At 37.7% G+C, this 27,700-nt stretch overlaps 1 protein-coding gene across 1 annotated transcript in view; it reads left to right on the forward strand.

Annotated features, from left to right (window-relative positions):
- The first annotated feature begins 821 nt into the window (after positions 1-821).
- The window catches only part of LOC145999197 (uncharacterized), a 114,900-nt gene continuing 88,021 nt past the window's right edge, over positions 822-27,700 (forward strand). Inside the window, exon 1 of the mRNA XM_083136128.1 lies at positions 822-979. Coding sequence (XP_082992254.1) covers positions 899-979 — 81 coding nt within the window. The 5' untranslated portion in view covers positions 822-898. The remainder of the gene's footprint in view (positions 980-27,700) is intronic.

Consider the following 27,700-nt stretch of genomic DNA (forward strand, 5'->3'; position numbering starts at 1 on the left):
ACAGGCCCTTTATATTGTTAATATATTTGTGTGGGGATGAGAGGTGGTAATATGTAATGTTGAAATAGAGAAAACATCTGCTTATACCCTTGAATTTTTGGAAAGTTTGTCTTAAACCAGGAATTATACTTGAATTTTATCATGGCCCTAGAGTGACCACCCTGAATAAGAAATGTGAATGTAGCTAGGGAAGTGATGACATGCACTGAATGATAAATATAATAGGAATAGAAATATACAAAGCTTTGTATAATTTAAAAATGCAGTTTACAGTAAAGTTTACAATTTTGGTAGGGAATCCAGATGTTGAACTGTAACAATTGCCAAGAGGAATGTTTATATTTTTGTCTTAAGACCAGATATAAAGGGTAACATTTAATTTGTAATAAATATCTACTGTTGAGGTAGATAAATAAAGAAAAAAAAGAAAGACAAAGGTATCCCTGTGTGTTGTGCACACATGCTGCGAAGGCACATGGGGTCATGGCCATAGATGTGATGGCGATCAGCATCCTTCCTGGCTGCAGTGCTGCCCCCAGGTACCCATTTTTACGAGGCTGGGTGAACCTCAGAGCCATGCAGAAACAAGGAAATGACTGGAAAATTTCCTTGTGCAGATCACCTGCCATGAGATGATCGTAGGTCTTCCGAGTGATAGCCAGATGCTCTATGAACTGAGCTACGGCAGCTCTTGCTAGTTGACTAAAATTTTAATAAATACCTAGTATTTACCCAAATTTTATTTAGCTACTCAGTGTCTAAATACCCATGTCCCAACCCTACCCTACTTATGACTTCAGTTTTCTTCATTCTAGCTTTCAGAGGATGACAGTGTGCCAAAGTTTGTGTGCTCTCTGTTCATAGACAAGCTAGAGAATCTTGACAGGACTTCCATAACATGTCTTCTGAATCTGAAAACCTTCTGAAGGAAATCCCATCATCTGCAGAAGAGAAACAGAGAGGGGAAATGGGCTTTGAGGTAAAGTTTATTTTTTTTACTTGAATATGTTGTAATACTAAGAAATAGTCAAATCTTATTTGTTCTTGGGGTGGTAATAGATGTATTACTCAGGAATAAAAAGTATTATTTTTTACATCTGCTGTTACTAATAATGGAATCCTGTATACTTTCTTGAAGATCTACTGTGACAGGGATATGTAAGTATCAGGATTCTTGTGAATAAAATGGTGTTTCATATTACACTATTCTCTCCGTTTTGCACAGCAAATGAATTTTGTGTGTGGCATTGACCTCATTGTACAACTATTTTCAAATACATGAGGAATGGAGTATATGTAATCAGAACAAGATATTGCCATGTTTAAAAAAATATTTGAAATTCAATTGTTACATAATGTGTTGCATGTGTTCATTATATTTTACCATACATTCTTGATAAATGTATGTGTTAATGCACTCATCATAATAAAATAGTAATAAAAGCCGTACCTAGAGTGGGTAATAATTTTTTTGATTTTAGTTGCTGTTTTAAGTCCACTTTGTGCACAGTAAGGCTAATCGGGACTGGACCTACAGTTTAAAGTGGGATCCGAACCACTTGTGCCTCTACCGGGTATCGAACCCGGGACCCCTTGATTACAAGGCAATGACGCTACCACTGCGCCATGGGTGAGGCCCAGAGTGGGTAATAAGAAACACCACATTCAACTTTTCAATCTTATAACATGAGTGTTCATCAGGAACTTTGTAAAATGAGGAGGTTGAAAGGCTAATTGTACGACAAATGTAGTTTTTTTTATATATATAACAACAACAACAACATTCCTGATGGAAACCTTTGTCTAGAAGATCAAAACACTGCATTTTATCTTTTAATAAACAGTCCTAGAAGGTCTTTATAGGGTCATTCCAAGTCAACTGACCAAATTTTAGAAATCGGCCCAGCCTCACCATCTCAGATTTTGATGAAATTTGGTACAGGAGTTGGTCTGAGGCCTAAATGAATTATGCAAAATTTTTGCTCAGTATCTCCTATACTTTGCCCAAAATGCCCTCACCTTGAGACACCTCACCAGAGACACGGTGCTGGCAACGTTATCAGAAGGCATGTTTAGCTGCCTCTTGTGCAGCCATAAATGGTCTCAAAGGTCCAAAAATGACATCTCTTATACAACATTTTGTGTAGATTTCAAAATTGAAGCCAATTTAACTCGAAGCTCCGTAATTTTCTTTCAAATGTTGGCTAGAAATAGGAAAAAATTCATGGTGACATCTGGCTCAACAAATTTCACTGCCTTACAGCCTGGAAAATAACGAGTCTACAGTTGCTGTATTTTGCCGTTTGATTTAGAGTTACATAGAGAGTACTAGATTAAAAGCACAAGTTTCTCAATTTATTAATGCCCAACTTATTAAGGTGGAAAGATTGACCGGAAACTGAAAAAACACAAAAACCACCATATTTGAAGCTCTGGATGAACATGATGGCAGTTAAATATTGTTCTTTAATGAGTTTCACTGAAAAGAGCAAAGCAAATTACCTTAATGAGCAAAAATTCATCATGATGACACCCCCCCCCCCCATTTTCTCAAAATAGAACACCTTGAAATTCGACAATATTTGTTCATTTTGGAGAACTATGTTCATTTTTTGAAAGCCCTCCTACGTTATCTAATCCAGTAGAGCAACTGTTAGCTAAACGTTTATGGACAAACAGTAGTCTGAATTTAAAAAATGAAGCCACTTTGAGTGTTATGCATGTTTTCTGAGATATGAGAAACCTAAAATGTGGAATTTGTAACCAGTCTTCCATTTATATATTACACTCAAAATGACAAGTAAACCTGCGTTGGTCCATGGTGCCTTTTGCACTACCAAATCCATACTATTTTATTTGTATGAAAATGGTATCCTCATCGCCTAGAGGACATGCCCGATAGCCAGGCAGGTCTAGCCACAGGCCCTGCTGTTGAGCATGAACATTTATCATGCTGGATTACAAGCCAAATGGATATTTGGTTGAGGTTCCCAAGCCTGTAAATGGGTATGTAGCCAGTTATCCATTAGAAGAGGGCTTGTTTTCAAGGTTTCAAAGTTTTCAGATGGGTTTCTAGCCAGTTGCCAAACCGAGGTGGTTTTTTTTTATGGATCCCAAGCTAATGCTGTGCACATTTTTACTACTTCATTGAGATAAATTTTGCTTGAATTGCTGATACATTTTTCTCAGGGAAAGTGTAGTTTCTTCCTAATGAAGAATGTTGGTGCAGGAACAATGCAGATTATGTGGATCTCTGGCACCCAACACATGTCCCTTTGTTGTGGCCAATGGAAATTCTGGACTGGTCCATGAGGGTGCATAAAATTTATATGTGCATCTTGCTGTTCGAGAGACACCTCACACACATTTCCGATCCACCACTTCCTGTCATAGATACAGGCAACATATTGGCCTGGCTGCAAATCTTGACACCTCACATTGACATTTTTTTTTGCGTTAGAACATTTGCAATAAACTACACTGAGTCATTGGTAGAGGCACATATTTTTGGTAAATAAAAAAGCAAAATTTCGGTACAAAAACAGTCAATTTTGGGTTCAAAAGCGGTAAATAAAATGAAATTTCGCTGTTATAGCAATTAAAAAGTGGTATATAAAATGACATTTTGATGTTAAAAATGTAAATTTAATCCCAAATTTGATTTAAAAACTGCACTTACTACACAAAATAAACATATCTCTTCTAATAGCACATTAAATCATTACCAGAATATTAAGTTTATTCCTTTATAAAGTGGTCCATTTTTGCTTCTCAAATATTTACTGCAGAATTAATCAATCTTCCGTGAGTTGCATAACTCACAGGATAATTCTGACTTCAGAAAGTGTCGCGTCGGTATATAAATGGTAAATTTCGTGTTTAAGAGTATATTTCGCATTTTACAGTTCATTTCGCATTATTTCGTGACAAGACAGGGTAGGAAAATGCACCTCACACCTTTCAGAAACATGACAAATTAACATTACAATGTGTCATTACACGTTTCGTGTTTTCGTCAAAAACGAAATATGCATGCCTCTAGTCATTGGCCACTCTGCTAACACTGATTCTGCTCTCATCAATAGGATGAAAGTAGTGATTCCCACGTGTTCCTGCAACTGTATGTGCTTTGCCAAATCTGTCTTCCTGCTGGGGCACAGTTGCTTCAACTTCATGACTGCTCACAAAAAATGTCTTAATTCCTTTGAGTTGCTTGGAGGATTCAAAGAGATATTGAGCAGTGAGTATGTGCCCATATACAGGGTGCTGTAGACTCTTCCTTTGCGCCAATTGATTCAACGTACCACCAATACCATCACATGGTGACTTTTCATGTGATGTAGCAAAGAAACTCCAGTCAGCCATTATCCCATGGTCTTTGAAATAACTGCAAAGGTTTGCAAAATTTTTGAAATTCTTGTACTGTCCTCTTGAACCATTACTGAAGTAGTGGATGTGTCTGATTTCAGGCATAGTAGCTTTAAGAAACTGGAGAACTTTAGCAATGAACACATAGACAGCTACAGCATTATGTGAAAGGTGGTCGCTGATAATGCACAGGCTCTGACACTGTACGCCTTCGTTCTCATTGCTGTAAACTGCAAATGGATGCACCTTAGCTTGGCTGTTTTCCCAATGAAACCCTTGCACAGCATCTTGAATTACAAATGAGTAATTTTCAGAAAAGTCCATGTGTATGATCAATTCTCCTGGCTGCAGTTGTTCCTTTAATTGTTTGATATTTAGCAATATAATGATATACAGACAAGTTGTAAATTTTCACACTCAAATCAGCAACAAACTCCTCAACTGTCAGCTGATTTGTCATCAGTGTGTCTCTGTCTGTGTGGAACCACTGCTTAAATTCAACTATATCTTCTGGATCTGTGCTTTCAGCTTGAAGCAGTTGCCAAAGGTAATCAACAACTGCATCTTGCCCTGCACATGCTTCACAACGATGTAGCCTACATTCCTTTGACTCCATATTAAAAACAGTTCTGCTGATGAGTGTTTTGTATTCTTCTGTTTTCAGTGATAATCCAGCAAGCATTAGTTTCACATTCTGATGCATCATGCACACACAGACACTGTATGTCCCTGCTGCTCCAACAGTAATGCACCATTTAGGTCTAAGCTGACAGAACTTTGTAATGCCAATTTTTACATCAGGATATTTATTCCGAAATTGCACATGCAGCTCATTCAAATTGCATAGCAAGAGCTGTTTCTGTTTACACCATTTATACGCATAGTTACTTTATGCTTCATGCCTGAACACATCCTGCTGTACTCTTCATCCTGATAGAAACTCTGAACAAGCTCTTTGGTTCTTGAAGGCAAAGGTCTGCCTTTTTTCTTAGCAGGCATGGCATGAACTCCATCTTTCTGGTGTAACTCCTTGTCTGTCCTTACCAATCTTTCTGAAACTCCAAACTCAGTCATTGTCTTACGAATGCTCCAACTCTCTGGCCGGAGAGTAAGGATTTGTACTTTCTCAGCCGGACTGGAAGATGTGTTAAGTTTAATTTTGAGCTCTGCTAACAGTATATCGTAATCTTTACACTTTTGGCAAACTTGTTCTTGACTCGAACTAGGTTCTGTGTCTGTAGGCTCTAACCCACAAGCAGCTGCAACCTGCTTTGTTATAGCTTTATGAAACTGTGCAACTTTTCTTTTAGCATATTCTGATGAGTATCTTCGGCTGAACTTTTAAAATTTTACTGGTGAAATACCTACTGCAGTAGCATGTATATCAACAGCTTCAATGGCATTTGGTCTTCTTGTTTCAGCATCAGTGTCTGAGTTTTATCTGCTCATTGCTGAATTTCTCTGCTGCTGCAGGTCATCAAATTTTTTGTTAACTTCCATTCTGCTTGTTGGACAGATTTTTTGCTTACCCACAACAAATGCTCTGCCTGTCATTGTTCTGAGTTTATGTACTGTTCTCTGAGTCAATTTACGACATCTAGCTGAAATCTGTTTTTTATGAGGTAGCCCTAATGGATGACAGCAATATCTCTCTTTATCTGACATTTTCAACAAAGGACAGGATCACACATATTTATTCTTAACTAACACTTAACACACTAAAAATCTACACATTTTTTAAATTCACATTTTCTTTTTACCACTCTCCTAGTTGCTATCTTATTATTAGCTTGTTCATAAATCTCTTAGTTTGTTCAATGTTGCCAGGTTGGCAAGTTGCAAGGTTGGCATATAAAGGTTAGTCTCTTTGTCCATTTTATACTGATTGTGTGTGACATCATCTTAAATATTGAAAATGAACAAAAACAATATTTTAACTGAATGATACATAATTCTAGTGCAATGTGAATTATAAAAACAAACATACACAATATTTCCAATAAATGTCAAATAATTACAATGTAATGACAAGGGCATAACACTCAAAGTGGCTTCATTTTTTAAATTCAGACTATTGTTTGTCCATAAAAGTTTAGCTAACAGTTGCTCTACTGTATTAGATAACGTAGGAGGGCTTTCATAAAATGAACATAGTTCTCCAAAATGAACAAATATTGTCGTACTTGAAGGTGTTCTATTTTGAGAAAATGGGGGGTCACCATGATGAATTTTTGCTCATTAAGGTATTTTTCTTTGCTCTTTTCAGTGAAACTCGTTAAATAACAATATTTAACTGCCATCATGTTCATCCAGAGCTTCAAACATGGCGGTTTTTGTGCTTTTTTCAGTTTCCGGTCAATCTTTTCACCTTATTAAGTTGGGCATTAATAAATTGAGAAACTTGTGCTTTTAATCTAGTACTCTCTATGTAACTCTAAATCAAAGGGCAAAATACAGCAACTGTAGACTCGTTATTTTCCAGGCTGTAAGGCAGTGAAATTTGTTGAGCCAGATGTCACTGTGAATTTTCTCCTATTTTAAGCCAACATTTGAAAGAAAACTACAGAGCTTGGAGTCAAATTGACTTCATTTTTGAAATCTACACAAAATGTTGTATAAGAGATGTCATTTTTGGACCTTTGAGACCATTTATGGCTGCACAGGAGACAGCTAAACATTCCTTCTGGTAAGGTTGCCAGCACCGTGTCTCCGGTGAGGTGTCTCAAGGTGAGGGCATTTTGGGCAAAGTATAGGAGATACTGAGCTAAAATTTTGCATAATTTCATTTAGGCCTCAGACCAACACCTGTACCAAATTTCATCAAAATCTGAGATCCTGAGGCGGGGACCAGGGAGTCGTAACGTACCCAATTTGCGTTACACGTTACGTTCCATTTTGTAGGAGGAAGAGTATGGTTCAGCTGCTGGTACCCATGTAACGTAACGAAATGCAATATGTTACAGACTGACGTTACAGAGAACGTAACAAAATGTATTATGGTAGATATTAACGTTATAAAGGAACGGAACGAAATGAGCACATTGGAACATAACGTAATATGCAATATGGTATATACTACCGTTACAAGGATACAAGGAACGTAGTAACGAAATGCATTGTGGTATATACTAGCGTTACAAAAAAACGTAACGAAATGCAACATGGTAGTAAATAACGGTACATAGGAACGTAATGAATGCAATCCTCCGTAACGGAACGAAGTGAAAGGCAATATGGTTAATTAACGTTACATAGGAATGTAACAAAATGTAAACCACTGTAGCGGAACGGAACAAAATGCAGTTGGGTACATACCATCTGCATAAGGAACGTAAATAAATTCAGTATGGTAGATGTTAACGTTACAAGGAAAGAACAATTCACAAATGTTTGCTAGTAACGTTATAGGTGCGTGACAAATATAATCTATTAAACATCAAGGAAGAAAAAGGAATAGCCCAAATCTCTTGCCATTCATTGGAACATTGCGAAAAATAACTCAGTATATTGTGTGGGATTAATGTTTCGTTAAAAATATGGTTGTTTGTAAATTAATGAATTTCCACCAGGGTTGTTAAAGGATCAGGAATTTTAAATCAATTCAATTCAGGTTCAGCAGGGAATATTAGCAAGCATAAATGGATCTGGACCGTAAAGAGCCTTTTTATGTTTAAGGTATTTAAATAAGTTCCAGGAACCTTTTTTCTGGATCAATTGAAATACGGCACAGGGTCCTTCGTTCCGGATCAATTTAAAGACGGTCTAAGTTCCATATTTGAAATGAAACAATACGCAACTTGGACCGAATTTACACTGTGATAGAACAGGTTCCGGTATTGTTGCGGAACCCAATAGAACCCATTAGTTGATGGGTTCGTGGACGTTTAAAAACCCTGATTTGAAAATTACACTTTTGGCTCGAAATTGAATAAACCTTCCATGTAGTGTAGAAATGAGTAGCCATAGGCGTGCGCACGAAGTCCAAAGGGGGGGTTAATGCCCCGCCCTAATCATGGACGTCTGCAGATATTTTCGACGGAGGGAGAAGCGAGGTATTTTTCCATGGGGCATATTACCCCGATAATAGTGTTGCCCCCTCAAGAAACACCACTTGAATTCGAAATTATCGCATTCCTGCATACCCATTATAATAATTAATGTAAATTACTATGACTGGAATCAAATTATACGTGTGAAATATATACTTTTAGCTGACATTCGTTTTCTAAAGGAGAGAGGTGGCCATCCGCACCCCCCTTTCAGATTTCCATGCCCCTATATTATTATACTTTAATCCAGAAAGTTAGGGGAGAGGAATTTTATCGCCGGTTATTAAACTATATTATGCTCTTGAAGAAAATGAAGTATTTTTAAGCCAATGAAAGTTCACAAAACAACTACGGCTAAAGAAGGTGCAGTGGCGCAACCACAGGGGGGGGGGGGAGATTGGGCCTCAACCTTGGACGGAAATCAATTCTAAGGGGTAAGGTTGCAAACATTGAACTATGGAAAGAAAGGTTGCAGAATCTAAGAGTTGCAGGACAAAACGATACTAAAGACGGATTTAGTTTTCACGTCTTTCGTGCATTATTTCTTCCAGACGGTCAAGAGCATCTGCAAGGAGGCACAGAAGGGCAATTGCCCCCTTTCGATTTATATCTTTATACAAATGTAAATAAAGTTATATAAAATTGTCTAGCTCGTTTCGCTCGCAATATCTGCTTTTCTTACAGTCTTGTCAATTTCAAACCCTTAGCTATAGTGGAACCATGAGCAAAACAACCTGCGCAGACCCACGACTCCTGTACACCATACTCCCGCTTGTAGGGGAGGGGGAGAGTGGACCATGCTTCCTTATGGCCCGAGGTGGAGGGAAGAAGGGAAAGCTGCGCGGGGACTTTTCGTCCCAAGGTTTTTTTCCTTGTGGTCGATGTATAGGGGACGGCGGCAGTCAGCCCTGGACGCCGAACGATGTAAATAGAAAAAAAAATGTAAAAGAGAATGTCATGGGCCTCCATGATTTTTTTGCGCCATATTAAATCAATATTGTTTTCAGTTTGCAAAAATTTGGATCTAAAAGTTTTCTTGATCGCTTCGCTAGCAATTTATTTTCTGTAATGCATTGTAAATTACCAGAGGGAGAAGTAACAAGAAGTAAGTACGTCAGACTATTACAAACAGTTGAGTCTTAAATGTATGAACAATTGTTTGGGGGAGAAGAAGCGCACACATTTCAGAGGCATATTTTTTGTTGTTTGTTGTGGGGCGAATGAATTCATTATGTAATGTATTAATATAGGCTATATAAATTGTGTACGTATAATAATAGTGCCATTATTACTACTATTATTAATAGTTTATCCAAGTACTCCCCCCGCAGACAAGAATTTGTGGTTACTCTTCTGAGGGGGTGCATCATTTTCTATGTAATTGAAAACTATCGCGCTTCGTTCTCTGGCAAATTTCTTAAAAATAAAAGTAAGGACATTTTGAACAGGACACTAAATAACATAATGGCGATGTCTTCCATTCCTAACTCCCAGGTGTGGGCAGACGTTGTAACATGCACTTTTAGTGACCATTGATTTCTACCATAAATTGCTACTACTAGATAGTGAACATAGAAGTGCATGTTTGGACACACGCCAGAGATTGTGCTTATGGCAATGGTCATCGTTAGTGCTCGAAAGTTGATGTGTGTGTGTGTTCAGTAGACTTTCAGCTATGCAATTGCGGGCGCGCACTTATGTGTGTGTAACAAATTTACTTTGTTTTTATATAGTCTTGTGCAACGTACGCATACTGTACTTTAGCGAGGACAAGAATTTACATGACCCCAACTCAGCCATGCAAAAATTAAACTTTGATAGTTATTGGAGCCCATTTTAATATTACAATTGTGGGTTCAGTATTTTTGAGGTATCGATAAGACATGTGGAACGACTGATTCTAACAAAATGAGTCAAGTTCAAAAGATATGTGGATGCTATTTGTCATCTCCATTTACATTCCATGCTGTTACACGGGATGATTTGGTAGTAGAGTGATTGACTATTCGGTTTCCATTCTTCAAAAACTCATTGTCCAGAACATTAGAAAGTAACATGCTGATTTGGATACACACACAGGCAGACACGTGCGTCCGTCAAGGTAATTAATGTACATTAATTTGCATTTGCGTGCGTCTTTTGATAATTTATCAGATGCCATGCAATAATTACTTAGACAAGATAATGACAATGATGTTGCCATTTTTTGATATTTTATTAAGAGAATTTTATAACAAGAGAACTAAACTTAACCTTAGGAAGTAGCGTGTTTGAAAAACAAGAATTGATTTTAGGTTACATATTAGGAGGCTAACAGTAACGTCTGTTATTGAGTGGTGTTCCTGAGTAATGTGCTCTAAATGTTACATTTTGAGGTACATTCTAAAATGGCTGTCAAATTTATCATAAAAAATCTAAAAATTTACACTAATCTCTCACAAAGAAACAGATATCATGGGAATTAATACAATAAAAAAAAATTAGGATTTGTTCACCAACCAAGGAATAACAATATTTGCCATATATTCAACTCCCTACAACATCGAAGCTCAATTTTTTTTAAAAAAATGTAAATATACATATATTTAAAGTATGCATTCGTACTGTATAAGCATAAGAATAGAACGGAGGTTCTGAAAAGTATATATTGAAACAGTTTTTAAAATTTTGTTGAATATCTTTATTATTCTCTTAATCATTCCAAGGTAAATTCTAAAACAAGGAAAAAAAAGACCTTATTACTTAAAAAACTAGAGAAATTTTGTATCTTTCAAAACAAAGCAAATACACTGTCATTTCCTTCAGGTGTCAATTTAAAACTAAACAGAATTCCACAAATTTGACATGAATAAAAATATATTTCATACTCTTGTATAACATCAGTATATCTGTGCAATTTTGTGAACAGGTAAGACAGCTACTCAAAACTAAATTTATTAATTACTAGGAAACATTAAACAAGTACGAGCAAAATTGTTCTTTTAATTAAATTACTTCTTATGGAACCTCTGAAAAGATTTTCTTTGGTTACAGCTACTTATGTATAATGAACTATAAGATCACAAAAAAAATCAAGTAATTATATACATTATTAATCTAGACAGTAATATTCCCCACATTTTCAACATGTTGTACAAGATCTTTCTGTGGTGTATCATTGGATTCCACAAAGTTTGCTACAATGTTTGTAGTCAATTCTGTGCTGCTATTTCTGAGATTGCTTTTTAATGAAGATTTAGTTAGATTTTTTTTCATGAAAATATAATTATTTCTAATAACAAGTATGTCATCAATAATTTCGGTTGCCATATTACACCTGAGTGGGTTTAGTATGAATTTCAGAGATGAAAAGAGTCTCTCGACACTAACTTGTGTTGCAGGAGTAGAGAGAACAATACAAGCCAAAATGTACAATTCGGGACAACTTGATTTTCTAATTTCCCAGAAATTTAGAACATTTTCAGTCCTTTTCAGTCTTCGAGTTGAAACAAAGTAAGTGTCCAATAATGACGCAATATTAAACTTTGGTGCAGATATGGTATTCCGCCGCAATAAATCTTGTTTCTTTAAGTAGTTTGTGACATGGTCACTGTCATCATCTTCAGTGCTGGAATCTTCTTGTTTCTTTACCTCTCCACACACACTGATAAGGATTTCATGTGTTCAAGTCTTAACCACAACTTCTGGAGATACACCTTCGCCACATGGATGTTTTCTTCACTTAAAACAGAAAAGTACCTGGGATCCATGTAAATAGAAGCAAGAAATCCTGGATACTCAAATAATGATGGAAGTCTCTCTTCGTTATTGACATATAATGCTTGTTTTTCTCGTTTGTCCATGCCCTCTACTATGTGGCGTGCAAGGTCTGTGTTGATTGTTGATGTTTTAAGGCGACACTCCAGCCATATCCCGTAGAAGTCGCCAAGTAGAATCTGTTCTTCTTGCAGCCTCTTTGTGGCTACTTTGGCTGGTTCCAGTGACGTCAAAATAGCCTCAATGTATATCCAGTCTTCTTGCTTTATTTTAACTTGCTCTTGATAGTAATCCCCTATGAACTTTTTAAGTGTAAAAAGTGACTGGAGCATATCATTTGTGCTGTTCCATCTTGTCGGGACATCAAGGGATGGTACCGGCAGTGATTCTGCATTCAATTGACGCCGTGCTGTAGGCGATCGTAAGACACGGCATGCTGCTTGACATGTCACAATAATATCCTTAACTTCAGGAATGGAATTGAGAGCATCATTTACGACTAAATGAAGAGTATGCGACGCGCAACGAACGGATTGGAGACGATAATCTTTACTCGTCAATTCCATTTCAATATCTTCATCTTCGTAAGTGTCTTGAGAAATATTAGACATCTGTGTTTCTTGATCTTCCCCAATAAGTTTCCCGGCTTTAATCATGTTTGCTCCAGTGTCTGTAGTTAAACTATATATATTCTCCACGGGCACATTATACTTATCCAGAATGTTCAACAATTCGTAACGCAAATTGCTACCTGTTTGAGACACAAATAACTCTTGAACTGACAAAGTACGCAATTGGAGAGCCCCATTTACAACAAACTGAACGTTGACACCAAAGAATGATCGTCCATTTTTCGAAGTAGAATCAACTTTTAGATGTATCAATTTTCCCTCCATTTCGCCGCGTATTGTTTCTCTGATCTGCTGGGCCTGACTGAATAGCATGTTCCGTACACCTTCCTTGTTCACGATAAACCTGCAGAGAATAAAATTTGCTTTCATCCTTAATTGATAAGTTGTTTCTTGATTTTTGAAATTTTCAAGACATTTGTTTCAAACCCAAAATAGAATTAAAATTCTTAAAAATATTTTTCAAATAGTATGAATTAATTATATTATCAAGCTTTCATCAACTAGGCAAATGCTACAAATATGAGAAAGCAGAACACTTTTTTGGTGAAAGTGAAAAAGATTGTTATTTAAAACCATAATAGGTTAACCTCTATCAGTGTGTCTAGAAACTAACGCAGCTTGCATGCAATAAACAGTGTTATTTGATGCAATCAACGCTCTTTAGTAAAGTTTGAACTAATGAGGAAGTTATAACACCACCCTCCCTGGTCACAGCACTGGGCTTTGGCAATAGGTCTTTTTGCTTCATTCAGATATACCTAAGGCTGTGAAAAGGATATATGTGACACCTATATTTTTTTTATTTTCTAAAATATATTAACAATAGTATATAGGGGATATCTAAATAAGTTGTACTGCATGCTCAGTTCCATCCAGCACTGGAAAGCTACAGAATGTTAGCATAACCTGTCTCTAGGCATATGGAGTACAGTGAGTTTGTTTTGTCTCTGCGCAGAGTTAGCACGTGATATGGGACAGATGCCGGCACTTTCGTCCCGTAACGTCTAGCATGCAGACAATTATACAGTATTTATATTACATATTCCGACCTAACCTGTGTTATAAGAGTTTAAAACGAACGCACTGTATATGTAACAACTTTGTAAAATTGAGGAAAATTTGACATAATATTTGAAAACTTTATATTAATTAGTTTTGTTTGAGTGTACAAAAGTGTGTTAAATATCATTTGATGAAAAAATGTGTCTCATACATATCAGTCTTCAGAAAATTACTTTTCCAGACAGTTATACTTAGTTTACTTATTCAAAGAGTAACTGTTGCAGTTGAAATTACTCATGATTATGTCAGTGAGTAACTAGTTTTACAGTTATTTGAAAAACTAACTTAACGTAATTGCATTCCTTCTAAACATTGTAAGGATATACAGAACTCTCTACCTTCATTACATGAGGCTGGATCAATAAAATCAATGTATTTGAAGTAACCTGAAATGAATTTCTAAGGAATTCTAACTAAAGAAGGTAGCTGTAACCGTAGCAGAGTTTCATTTTTGCAATAGATGTAACTTTATGACGTTACTTTTACTATTCTTTAAGACAAATTTTTAACTTTAAAATTTGTAGCGTTGGGGGAAAAAGTTAAATTTCGCAACACTGTTTCAACTATGGGCTCCCGCGTAGCCAAATTATTAGTGATTTAACATTTGGCGCTAGCGGTCCAGGGTTAAATTCCTGGTGGGAGCCCTCCAAAATTTCAGTCCTGCCCAGCTACGCGAGGACAGTAGTTGAGCTAGTTAAGGAGTGGGTTCTGTCTTGAAAGCCAGAAATAGCTGCGATGGACTATGCGCGGACCAAGCGTCATCCTTTGAAAAATCAGCTTAGAGTTGTTGGCATTTGAATAATTAGTCTTGTTTGTATACGTCAAATTGATTTAAGGGCCTTTCTCTTAGAGGGGTAGTTTAGCTTCCAACTATTTCTTTTCTGGACGCTTTTGTTTCCTTTTTTTTTTTTCGGAATCTCCTACTAAGGCAAGAAAGCTGGGCTTCGTTCCATTTTGAATTTAGGACATCCACGCTTTGTTGCAATTCGTCATTTCTAGTTGCTCATTAAAACTTCAGTGTTTGGTTTAATCTTGATTGTTGTCATAATATTACAATGCGATGACATACCACAGACATAAAATCCAAAATAAAATTTCTTAAATATTTATTTTCTTGTAATTAATGATCATTGGGTGTGTTCAATTTTTCGCAATAAAATATCCAACAGAAAGTAACTGCAAAAGTAAGTTATTCTTAAATTGAGTAGCTGCACCGAACCTACTTTTTGAACCAAGCAACTGACTCTAGTAACTTTCCGAACACTGATTAAGACTGTCCGTTACTAACAATGAAAATAATTTCATTCGTATACAATGTGAACATACTAAGGAATACATGTAAAGGACAATCTGACGACATTGATGAAAATACGCACCTGTCAGAAGCTGGCATCGCTTCCAAAAGAGGATTCACTCACTATATCTTGAAATGCTTGGTCATTCATCAGTGAAAAAGGACGTCCGTGCTCCGAGATGAGTCGGATGCAAGACTGCCTGAGGATGTCTGCGGTCATCTTTACATTTAGGAGAATATTTGCTTTCGGATTACTAGAGATAGCATTTCTCATTTTCTTCTTCTGCAGAAATGACAGCTTATCTTGATGCCTCCGCTTGATATGTTTCTCTAGGTTACCACTATGATCTCCCTATAAAGAAAATAGTTTTATTCATACTGAAAGAATTAATATCAAAGTAAAATCTATGTGCGAGTTTGTGTATTCGTACAATATACCCATATACGTAAATATATGGAGACCACTAACTGTCATTATATAACAATATGCTTAATGTATGGAGATTAGTCACAAATTGGAATCCCAGCACTTTTTACGCCTGATTAAAATACTATAGAATACCCTACACATAGTGGATGGTAGTGAGCTCGCCCTGTTGAATAGGATGGGATTTCTGAGTGGAATGTTCAATGCAGCATATTGATCAAGATACAACAACTGAATTACGGCGAAGTAGGTTAGAAACCCTGCGTGCTCAAGAGCAGCTTCGATAAGGCACCTGAATTGTCTAGAGCTGAACAAGGAAATGGGCGATCTTTATTTCCCAAGGCCATTCCGCAAAACTAATGCCACAAGAAGTTTCCTGTGTGGATTTGTGAGCATGAAATTGTAGGTTGATGATAGTACTACAAGACGTCAAGTGGATTTTTTCCGTTTCGTTATTTTATATCGCTTTGCTACCTATAGAGTTTGAATAACTAATTAATCATTTGATGAGCAGACAAACACAAAGTAGCCGATCCCGTGGCAAATTAATTAGCGTAATACAATGCGAAGTCTAAAGTCTGATTAGAACCTGGACTAGAAGATATTGTCTTTATACCACTTCCATCATCTATCGCATCCTTTATCATCGCGATTAACAGTGGTAGACGCGAAATAAAAATAGAACCTTTGCAAGGACGTCCGAAAGAGGGGCAAGGGGTGGACGACCCCCCTGGAAAATGAAAGTCAACCAAAATATATATATATATATATATATATATATATATATATATATATATATATATATATATATCACATATAATGTCATTTCAGCTACAATAATATATGTTAATTATTGCATGAACATAACTTCAAATTAAAGTAATGTTTTTTTTTAAAAGACAACACTTATGGTGTAGGACATGCACCTTGTTTCCCCCCCTGGAAAAAACTACCTTGCTTGCCCTTCCCTGAAAAAAAATGCGGGCGTCCATGAACCATTGGTATCTACTTCGGAGTATAAAGCGTTGTTTCTTCAATGTATAGCGCGGAAGTAGACCGCAACAGCCTCTTATTTGACAGGAAATAGCAACACGAGAATAGGGATTCCTCGTATTTTAGATTTTCTCAAACTAATTTCAAGTATGTGGTGGAAATTCCTTCTATATAGTATGCAAATCGAGGTTTGCAGTTTGAATGGGCGTATTCCTTTTCTCGGTTTTTCCTGGAGACGATATTTTCAATTACTTTGAAGCATTTTGTACCATTTTTTATTTTTATAAGCAATTTCATTAATTATACATATGATAGAATGATCTAAACATGAAACTCATTGTCTCTTCCAATGATTAACAGTTTTCCTTGCCTTTCATTACGCTAGGCCTCTCAGTCGCTATCTTTGTTGTGAACCTAGATTAAGTGTGGGGCTTATCCTCTATGCTTTCATCATACAGCATGGCTGTGGGCTACATGCTTGACATCTTAACACAACTCCTTTCAAATATTTCTCGGGAAACGTATTTCACCTATCGTCCTACGGGAATCAGACGAACGTAACTACAAAAATGCGGTTTTCAGTTTTGTTAAAAAAAAAATCCTCTGAAGGGTATTTGAAGTAAATCGACATTTTTCCACTTCTAATTCTTATCTGTAAGACTGAGTCACGTTTAACAGTCAGACTTTATGCACAGTAAGGCTAATCGGAACTGAACCTACAGTTTATAAAATTGGATCCGAACCACTGTGTGCCTCCACCGGGTATCGAACCCGGGACCCCTGGAATACAAGGCGACGACGCTACCACTGCGACATCGGGGAAGCCGACCTTCACTTCAAGTATCGCTATCACTTTTTAGTAGTCAAGGAGTATTGCATTCATTTCAATTTGGAGTAAGAGTTCAGCATTCACGTAAATCAGCAAACTTTGAGTTTTAGATACAATGTTCAATAACAACTTATATCGTCACGGCCAACAAAATAATGGCCATGAAAAAATTAGTATCAAGACACCATACTAAAATTGCTGCTTGAAGAACACCGTAAAGACTAAAGTCGTTGCCTGCTCCGTGACTGATCAGCTAAGCTGCTATTTGAAACCCTGGCTAAGGTATGGACGTACCATTGAGTTTGTCCCAATATCTATTCAACCTCAACATAGTAAATAACTGAAGAGGTAGGAAAGCTACGTAAAATTGCCGAAATAGGAAATAAAATACTCCTCTACCCCCCACACATGCATATGGAGCCGAGTTTTGAAATGCCGAAGCAACTATTGCCCACGGTCAGACTATATCAGTTGCTTTCAAACGTTAACATGATGAAATGAACGTTTCTATATGCACCTCCATGCAAATAATTTCATAGAATCCCAAATAAAGTTAAATTAATTAATGTATTGAAACTAGGCATTTGAATTTTCCCAAGGCAAACCTGCAGACATGAAAAGATCTGCCCATAGTCTTCAAGCACATTTAAATACGCTGGCTCATAGCAGAATGTGATGTGTGAGCAAGAGTGCACTCGTGCACAATCCTACGTGTAATTTACAAACGTTAATTATTTTCCATTTCCTTTCGCCTGCATCCTAACATTTTTTTAATCCACGACAATCAGAGCAAAAAGTTTAGTTAGTTTTTTATGATAAGATTGAATTCCTGCAGAAATGAACAGAAACTACTGTGGGACCACAAGGATATAAACCTGAGCAGACTCGCGGCTCGCGTGCACCGTACTCTCGCGTGGAGGAGAGGGGCACAGTAAAGCATGCTTTCTTATGGCCAGAGCTGAATGGAAGAAGGAAAATCTGTGCGTACACTTTTCGGCGTTTTTTTTCCCCTTGTGGTCGCTCTATACGACGTATAACCCCATTGCACTCTAAACTAAGGCTCTCCGACATTTAGACGAGCTGTTTTCAGTTTCCTTTTTCGAGACCACGTTCTCTACGTTGACCCTCACTGGCAGAACAATTGAGAGGAAGAATGTAACTTATAAGATAGAAAACACTTATGATGTTTAAATAGTAATAACACGATCAAGGTGGCTTCGGTCTAGGACGGCTATGAGATTCGACAAGTTAAGATAAGTCCCATCCTGAAATCCTAAATAACGGAATTTACGGCGAGAACTGAAACATTTCAACCTGCCCGAAGATTGCACTTACCGCAACTTTCTTTCCGCAGCCCGGAATAAGACAGTGAGATTCTCGTCGTATGTCATCAAAGGAGAAAAACATGCGAACGGGATTTTTTCTCTTTCTTCCCTTGGATAGCGAAGAACCTTCTCCTTCCATTGTAACCAATCGTAAAAGACCGAGATTCCCATTCACGCTAGTTTTAAGGATCCCAATTTCTTCATCTACCTCCGCTGTAAAATGTAGTTCTAACCTCCTACCCCTCCCTTAAATCGAACACTGCGAATCTGATTGGCTCCATGTAGAAGCAGCTTGTGGCGTATTTGTACACTGCTGAAAAATGCAGAAGCAGAAATAGTTATTTCCGTGGGTTAAAGCAAGATATATATATATATATATATATATATATATATATATATATCTTGCTTTAGTATATATATATACTAAAATGACAAAAAGGTAAGTAAAATAACCTAATTCAATTAATCATATACATATACACACCTGAACGATTATCGCCTGCACCATATTACTGAACAAATCCAAAATAAAACTTTATAATCACTCATTCCACTAAATGCCCTTGAGAACTGGAGATAGGTTGTCGTCGTCTTCTTTGTTTGGCACACACCGCCTATTAGCGATTTCTTGCCAGAGGTCCTATTTGGTAGTATTACACTTCTCTTAAGAAAAACACTTGAGGTGTTTTATCAAACTTTCTAGGGTGCACGCAGTGATTCTAATCCATTTCACCAAAAATATACTTTTGTCCCTATGGATTCATGTCTCACCATATGTACGCTTAGATTTATTTATTGATTTATTTATTTCAGATGTTACCCCTAATGAAGTTAAGGAGTTTTCATTTAATGCCCTTGCATTTTCTTTCTTGTGTCCCTCTGCTTTGATACCGAAATGCTCTTTTGTTGTAAAACACACCTACAAATACTTAAAAAAATAATAATTCTAAAACGTATTAGCTAAAAAATACATTTTTCTTGGACTTCTTTATTAGGCACAAATGTGTACACTAAATACATATTCAACAAATACAAAGTGAGATCACTTACCTTTAAGAAGCCGGGTTCGCATCCAGGATAAAACGTTCAATAAATGTTAGTATTAATATCTCCATTTCCTCTCTTCTTTTTCACTTAGAATTCCATCAAAGAAACAGGCGTAATTCTGCAATTCCCCATCATTTGACATTTACAATCAGTGAATATGATAACAAAAGTGCTCACATGTCTACAAATGTCTTTATACTTCACTACCTTCGAGACGTTACGTTGTTCACGTCGCAAACAACAGAAAAACGCTTCGCTAAATAGGTAGACTCTCGAATATTTGGCCAGATAAGACGTTTTCATTTTAAGGCATGTCAGACACATTTTAAATGAAGGAACGTTAGAATTTTTTTTAAAAAAATATCTTCGGTATCGTAGATGTGTGATACAAAGTGGAACAATTTTGAAAAAATACAATTTAGTCAGATATTAAATTATGAACGTTGGACTTTACATAGCAGCAACATTAATATTCGGATACACTTAATAAAATAAGGAACAAAGGAAGTAGCTAAAAATGAGTACATAAAAAATATTACGTGGTAGAGTGGCACAGCACGCTACGACGCCAGGGGTTCCGGTTTCGAATCCCGACCTGTGCAGGAGTGTTCTTTGTGATTGTCCCTTCATCAGTTTCACCATTTCGTCGCTCATACTCATCGTTGCTTTCTTAACCGCCAGATTACCATTTCGGATGTACAGACGGGATAAAATGAAATGTACTTCCGTTTTCCTACCAACTCAGAAGCGAGTTGGAAACTCTTCATTGCTCCTGTATAGATAAGAAAGTGGGGGAGGGCCAGGCGCGTGCCCAGGATTTTCGTAAGGGGGGGGTTATGAATCCAACACATTTTCCAGTTCACAGGTCATCTTTATCTGGCAATGATATGCACTTATTATTAATATGACTTAAATTTTAGTTTTAAAAGCTCATTTGATAAAAATAATTATTGTAATAAATTTAATAATTAAAATACTTTGTTTTTACCTCAATGAACGCAATGAATATATTTGCCATGGATGCTTCATGTTTTATTTTTTAAGTCACACTTGTGATAAGAAGAAAAACACCATATAAAAGCACCTGCTTGGATATTTTCAATTATTAATATTTTATATTTAATTGCTCAAATACAATTTTAAAACAAAAAATATGTACCCTCAACATTGTAACAACATTAAAGATATTGAGACTACCTGATGTCTTAAAGACTGTAATAAATAAGGTACCACAGTTCAACAATTTAAATTCTGAAATTTAGGCGTCGAGGTTTCTGTGTGAGTTCTGACAATATGTCGTCACAAGTAACTTTTATACCCCGGTGAATGTTCAGAGCAGCTAACCCATTTAATCTATCTTCGCAAATGGTATTTCGAAGATAGGTCTTCAACCGCCTCAACGTTGAGAATGATCTCTCATTTGATGCTGTTGTTACCGGGATTGTACATAATATGCGCAAAAGTGTGTTTACACAGGGAAATATCACTTCACTGCACATATCAATTGCTTCAAGAGCATTTACTGGACGTTTTTCCATTGCTGCAAGATGACGATACCACAGTTTCATTTCACTTGTAGCGGTCATCTCATTACACTGCAATACGGAGCTATACATTTTTACCAAATGTTTCATCTCATTCATTCTCTTCTCAATTTCCTGACATTCCACAGAGTTCGGAAACAAGCACTTGAAACTACTCAGTAGCTCTTTTTGTCCAACAAGACGTTCACGCAACTGAAGCAGGAAGGAGTCAAGAAATGGAATGAAAATTGCAGACCTGAAATAATCTTCTGGTGAATCTGCAGGAATATTGCATCTGTGTTTCTGTTGACCACCACGACGAGGAATGCTGACTACCAAGCCTCGTTTGTTACATATTTCCTGGAGAGTTTCAAATATCTCACCAAATTTTGCATTTGCATTTGATCTGAGCTCTTCCACTTCACTTTCTACGAATTCTGCAAATGTCATTGCATTCGCCAAATCCATATTTTGCGACTGCAGAAAACGACTGAGAGGGAGACTGATAGAGAACACTGTATTTAGACACAGCAATGCGACCAAAAATTGTGTCTGTTCAATGGAGCACAGCAACTGATTGGCCGAAGTAGCTGCATCCCTATCTGGCAATGCCGATATTTCTTCTAAAGATTCGAAGATGGCTGGCAACAGTTCCACAAATACAACCACAGCATCATGCCTCTGAACCCATCTTGTTGGACACAGTTGTTTCAGACGCTTTCTTGATCCACCAGGTAGTACTTTCTCAACAGTCGTCATTAATAAATTCTGTCTTTTTGGTGAAGCAGCAAAAAAGTTACACACGTTGCCCATTGTACCCATAGCATTTCTTATTGGCGCAACACTGCAGGCATCACTGATAGCTAAATTTAAGCTATGAGAGGTACAATGGACATATATAGCTAATGGGTATTGAGCAGATATATGTGCTTGGACACCATTGAAGCGGCCACTCATTGCAGCAGCACCATCATATCCTTGTCCGCGAACATAGGCTAAGTCTACACCAAAATCGCCAAGACTGTTTAATATTGTTGAAGCCAAACCTTTGCCTGATAAATCATTCACAGGTACAAACTGGAGGAAGTCCTCGCATATAGTTGCTTTCCCCGTCTCCATGTGAACATAACGCACACATAAAGAAAATTGTTCAATACCTCCGATGTCAGTAGTTTCATCAGCAAGTATACTAAATCCTCTAGCACTATTAACTTTGTTTACTAGTTGTCTCAAAATTAATTGATTGCACGCAGAAACAATTTCATTGTGTATCTTAGCACTAATGTACGTCGCATTTTTTGCTGAATGTTGAAGATGGCTCTTCAGAAGATTGTCGCCACTCCTTGCTCGGAATCGTAACAAAGCACGAAAATTCCCTTCATTTTCAGTTGGCTCAGTTTCCAGATTAATTAGTCCAGAATCTCTATGGCCTCTTAAAGGTAAGCCCTGTCGACCACACAGTATAATAGTTTCTATTACAGGAGCTACACGAGACCTATTTTCCTCAATTTGTCTCTTCAATTCTGTGTCAATTCTTACATCAATTGATTCCTGTTTTCTGTCGATAACCGCCTGCAACTCAGCTGCCTTCAAAGTAGAAAACTTGTGATATGATGCGTTAGTATGTTTTTGGAACTCCTCCACTGCATCTTTCCAATTGTCAAATTTAGTCTTGACAAGTTTGCCAAGAGGTTGGCATCCGCGACCAGCACCTTCACCACTGAATACCACACAGTACTTACAAAATGCACCATTTTCAGCTTTTGAATAAGCCAGCCACTCCCAACGCCCGAGCCATTTATACTGGAACTTTAAGTTTCGTTTTCCTGTGGCTGGAAACTGAAAGGATACAGGCGGCACCCATAGTCCCTGAATAATGCAGATTCTTGTCTTTGGATTCAGCTGTAACAAAAGAAAAGCTTACCTCAGTAAATTAGTTGAATATGAAAATTATGATGATGTGAAAACTATCACCCAGCTAGGAAATCTTTTGTAAAGCAGCTCCCTCCTCACATGTTTCATTCTCACCAGGTTATACCACGCAAGTATCCCCCCAGTTATCCCCAAAGTTCGGGCATTCCCCACTTAAAAAAATCCACTTCAAACGATGTATGTACGTATTTCGTATATACTGAAATCGAAAAAAAGTATTGTAATAATATTTGCAAATTAATAAGAAACTGTTATATCGATCTTTCACTGTTTACAGATTCTTGATCAAAATGACAGACAGGGTAAGTTTAAAACTGTAAAGATCACATGGCCTTCCCGATGGCGTATTGGTAACGTCGGCGTCTTGTAATCAAGGTATCACGGGTTCGATACCAGGTCTTGGCACATGGACAGGTTTAAACTGTAGGTCCAGTCCCGATTAGCCTATATATGCATAAAGTGTACTTGAAACCAACAAATCATATGAAATCGAAGATCGTATATCGGGAGTTGACCTCGGTGCGGGAGCGGTTAGCACAGCACGCTATGACGCCAGGGGTCCCGGGTTCGAAACCAGGTCTGGGCATGGAGCGTCTCTTCATCAGTTTTCACATCATCGCGGTCAGCCAAAAGTGGCAGAAAAGTGACACTAAATAACAAAAGTCAAATCTTATATGGAGAATGAATCTTCTAGAAAATTGCACATAAATTCCTATTTAATGCTCTTTGACAACTTTCCTAATATTCTAATATATAATTCTTGAACACAAATTTCGTTTTATGATCTTGACTCTTTAAATTTGTTTCTCTTTTTTTTCAGTAATATAGAGGTCGTGTCCGAAAGGTGCAAGACTGTACTTGAAGCAAGCATCTTCCCAGAATGGTCTTGCACTGTGGTGGACTGGAAGAGAAAGTCTTTGCACTTCGAATGCAGCGCCTAATATGATCAGTAGATAAATCTGAGAACTTGTTGTTTTCCCCGAATTTTAATCACTTGTTTTTGACCATAGAAATAACATACCATTTTCAAATGTTCGTACACATATATATCCACACATTAGAATACCTTTAACCAACAACTTGGTGACCCATAACGTATATTTAACTTGTGATTTTAAACAAATGAAGAACAGAGTGCGGAAATCACGTGACCTAGTCAGCAACGATCTGTGCTGCAAGCTGTGCACTTGTGTACTTCTGTACTTGGTACTTTCGAACTGTACTAGGTGACGTCACTTTCGTCAAGACCATACTTGAAGTCTGTACTTTGTACTTTTCGGACAGAGCCAGAATGTTGTCCCTCACGGCAGTGAATTGATGCTGGGTTGAAATATTTATTACACAGTAATTTTATCCTTGATAGTGGAATGCATAAGTATTACAAAGCAGATTGCCCATCAGCATGTTTCTCTTTGATTTACGTAATGATAGTTTAAATAATTGAAACAATGCACCAAACAAGCTCATGGCCATAGGCGTGCGCATACCCTCTGATTGGGGGGGGGGGGAGGAGGGTTGCAAAAGCCTTGATGAAAGTTCAGTCGGGAAAGCGTGTAAGTGCTCCCCTGTGTTTTGCACCACGACATGAAGGCGCATAGGGGGTGTAGAGTTAGGGCGCCACATTTTCTTGATCACGGCCGAAGATGGGGGTGATGTGATCAGCACCACGCTCCTGGCCCCCCAGAGTTTCCTCCATGTACCCACTTTATACGACGCTGGGTGGGCGCCGGAGCCACTTGAACAGTTGGAAAAAATCCCGGTTCCCTCTGCCGGGGATCAAACCCGGGTTTCTAGCATGGTAGTCAGATGCCCTAACGACTGAACTACCGCGGCTTCTCAGTCGGGTAAGAAAAACTTAATTTCATCTCACTGTTTTAATTTTCTAATGTAGGAACACAGAGATAGCATAAATGACGAATAAGGTATGTGGACTGTTAATAACAAGGAATTTGCCAGAGAACGAAGCGGGACAATTCAATTCCATAGGAAATAATTCACTATATTTCCCCGTAGTTGCTTTGAACTTTCATCGACTTGAAAATAGTTAATTTTTTTTAAGAGTATAATATTGTTTATTAACGGCAATAAGATTCCTCTACACCAAATTTCTAGGTGAAAGAATAACAATATAGTGGTATGGACAACTGAAAGGCGGGGCAAGGATGGCCACACTCCCCCGTAAGAAAACGAATGTCAACCTAAAAGTAATTATTTCACTCGTATAATTTGATTTGCCACAGTAATTTATATTAATTATTGTAATGGGGCTGCGGGAACGCGATAATTTCAAATTCAAGTGGTGTTTTTTGAGGGGGGGCAACACTATTATCGGGGTAATCTTGTCGTTTAGCCCCTGGAAGAATATCTTGCTTGCCCCTCCGTAGAAAAGGAAACCTCTGGCAGAAGGACAGACAGATCCATTGGCGGATTTAGCGGAGGTACAGGAGAACGCGCCCATCGCCCAACATCTATGACTAGTTATTATGAAAAGGAAATACATCCTAATACCCCCCCCCCCCCACACACACACACACACACACAAAAAAAAAAATACTTCGCGGAACATCCTCAAATAGAATCCTACAATAATGTATTTTCCAGACTATGGAAGAACACAAAGAAAAATTGAGTGCAAATAGTATAATCTGTACTGGATCTAATTGAACTAAAATGTGCCCCCACGGGAAAGGAATCCCCCTGAAATCGTGTTTACAGGTCGATAATGTTAATATACAAAAAGGGTTAACACCAACTAACAGAAGCAGTGACACCGATACCAATATTCCTCACCCCCACACCGAACCTTGCTTTTCTATCCGGTATTTGAAGATGAAGTAAGTGATACTAGCAAGACGGATTAAGGAGACCCTATATAAATCTAAGCCCCGCGACAGGTTAAGTTTGCAGCAGGTTTTATGTATCAATCCACTCTATAGAGGCACTCAGCATCCCCGTGCCAGTCTTACCTTAACCGCTGAGCTGTTCATATCACAGACAGTGAGAAAATCCGCAGTATTGCAGCGGAACTATTTTCTGCGCGCACGTTTGAGTCTATATATGCGAAAAGTTGCTGCAAGGTTAACCTGTCGCGGGGCTTAGTCTCAATTTTTGTATGCAGTTTCTACTAAGCTGAACATAAATAAATCTAACCTGAATTCAGCAGCATCATTGATATGCAAGAAAAATTCAATAAACGGATTAATAATAATATGGTTACTTTTCGCTTACCTACACTGTGATGAATACTATAAAAATCGTAAGGTACACTTTTTTCTTTGCTAAAATATTTGTCTCTGAATCTACATTCTATTTAGCCTACTTTGAAGGAAGACTCTTCCACCACTGTAGACATTGTACTTGTTGGGCCTCCCCAATGGTGCAGTGGGAGCGTCGTCGCCTTGTAATCAAGGGGTCTTGGGTTCGATACGCGATGGAGGCTCATAGTGGTTCGGATCCCACTTTAAACTTTAGGTCCTGTCACGATTAGCCTTACTGTGCATAAATTGGACTTAAAACACCAATTCAATCAACATTGTACTTGTTGTGGAGATTATTTTGCTAAATATTGTGTACATTTTTAGCGTATTATTATTTTATTGTTCAAAACATTTGTTTGACAGTCGACAAACAAATACGAACCCCTTCAGTAATTAACAATTTCTACTACAGTGTCAGTAATGTGTCATATTCATTTTCATATTACGTAGGTCTATGGAGAGGAATTATGTATGTTGTTAACGTTATGGAACTGCGAAACCAACTGTTGAAGGGGCCACTCCCCCCCCTCCCTCCGAAGTCCAGTACCGCACCGCATGATCTGTGTGGGCTCTTGTCACCCTTGCCAGACAATGCTCGAAATGGAAATTTCTAGCCGGAAAGGGGGGGGGGGATGTTTGATCGAGTTTGGAGATACGAGGGGGTATATCCTCGTATGGATCAACATGGAGGCAAATTATCCTAATTGGAGGTATGCTTTGTGAAACTTTCTTTACTGGGAGGGCAGCATCCCCCACTTTGACCACTGATGCCAGAATAGGTGCCTTCAGAAAATGTATTTATTACTGCACACACACATATTACTTATTGTATTTGTTGCGTTTGTAGAAGAGAAATATTCAGAAGATTTGTAAGGAATATTTACAGTAGAAATATTCAGAAGATTTGTAAGGAATATTTACAGTTCATAGGATGCCTAGTCTATCCCGTGTCGAAATACAAATGTTATCCCTTTCCCACAAAATAATAAAACTGTCCATGGCCACCGTGATTTCATAATGTGGTTGCATACATATATAGTAGCACCAAGCTATCTGCGACCTCGGAAAATAAGTGAACTACAGGCTTCCCCGTGGCTTTAACTAGCGACACTAGTGCCACTGCTCCGACGCCAGGGTTTCAAATGCCTTGGTGGATCTATAGGATAGGTAATATCGTTTTTACGAGGGTTCGTGAACAAAACAAAT

Source organism: Lepisma saccharinum, chromosome 15 (assembly GCF_977018435.1).
Source record: "Lepisma saccharinum chromosome 15, izLepSacc3.1, whole genome shotgun sequence".
NCBI classification, from domain to species: Eukaryota; Metazoa; Arthropoda; class Insecta; order Zygentoma; family Lepismatidae; genus Lepisma; species Lepisma saccharinum.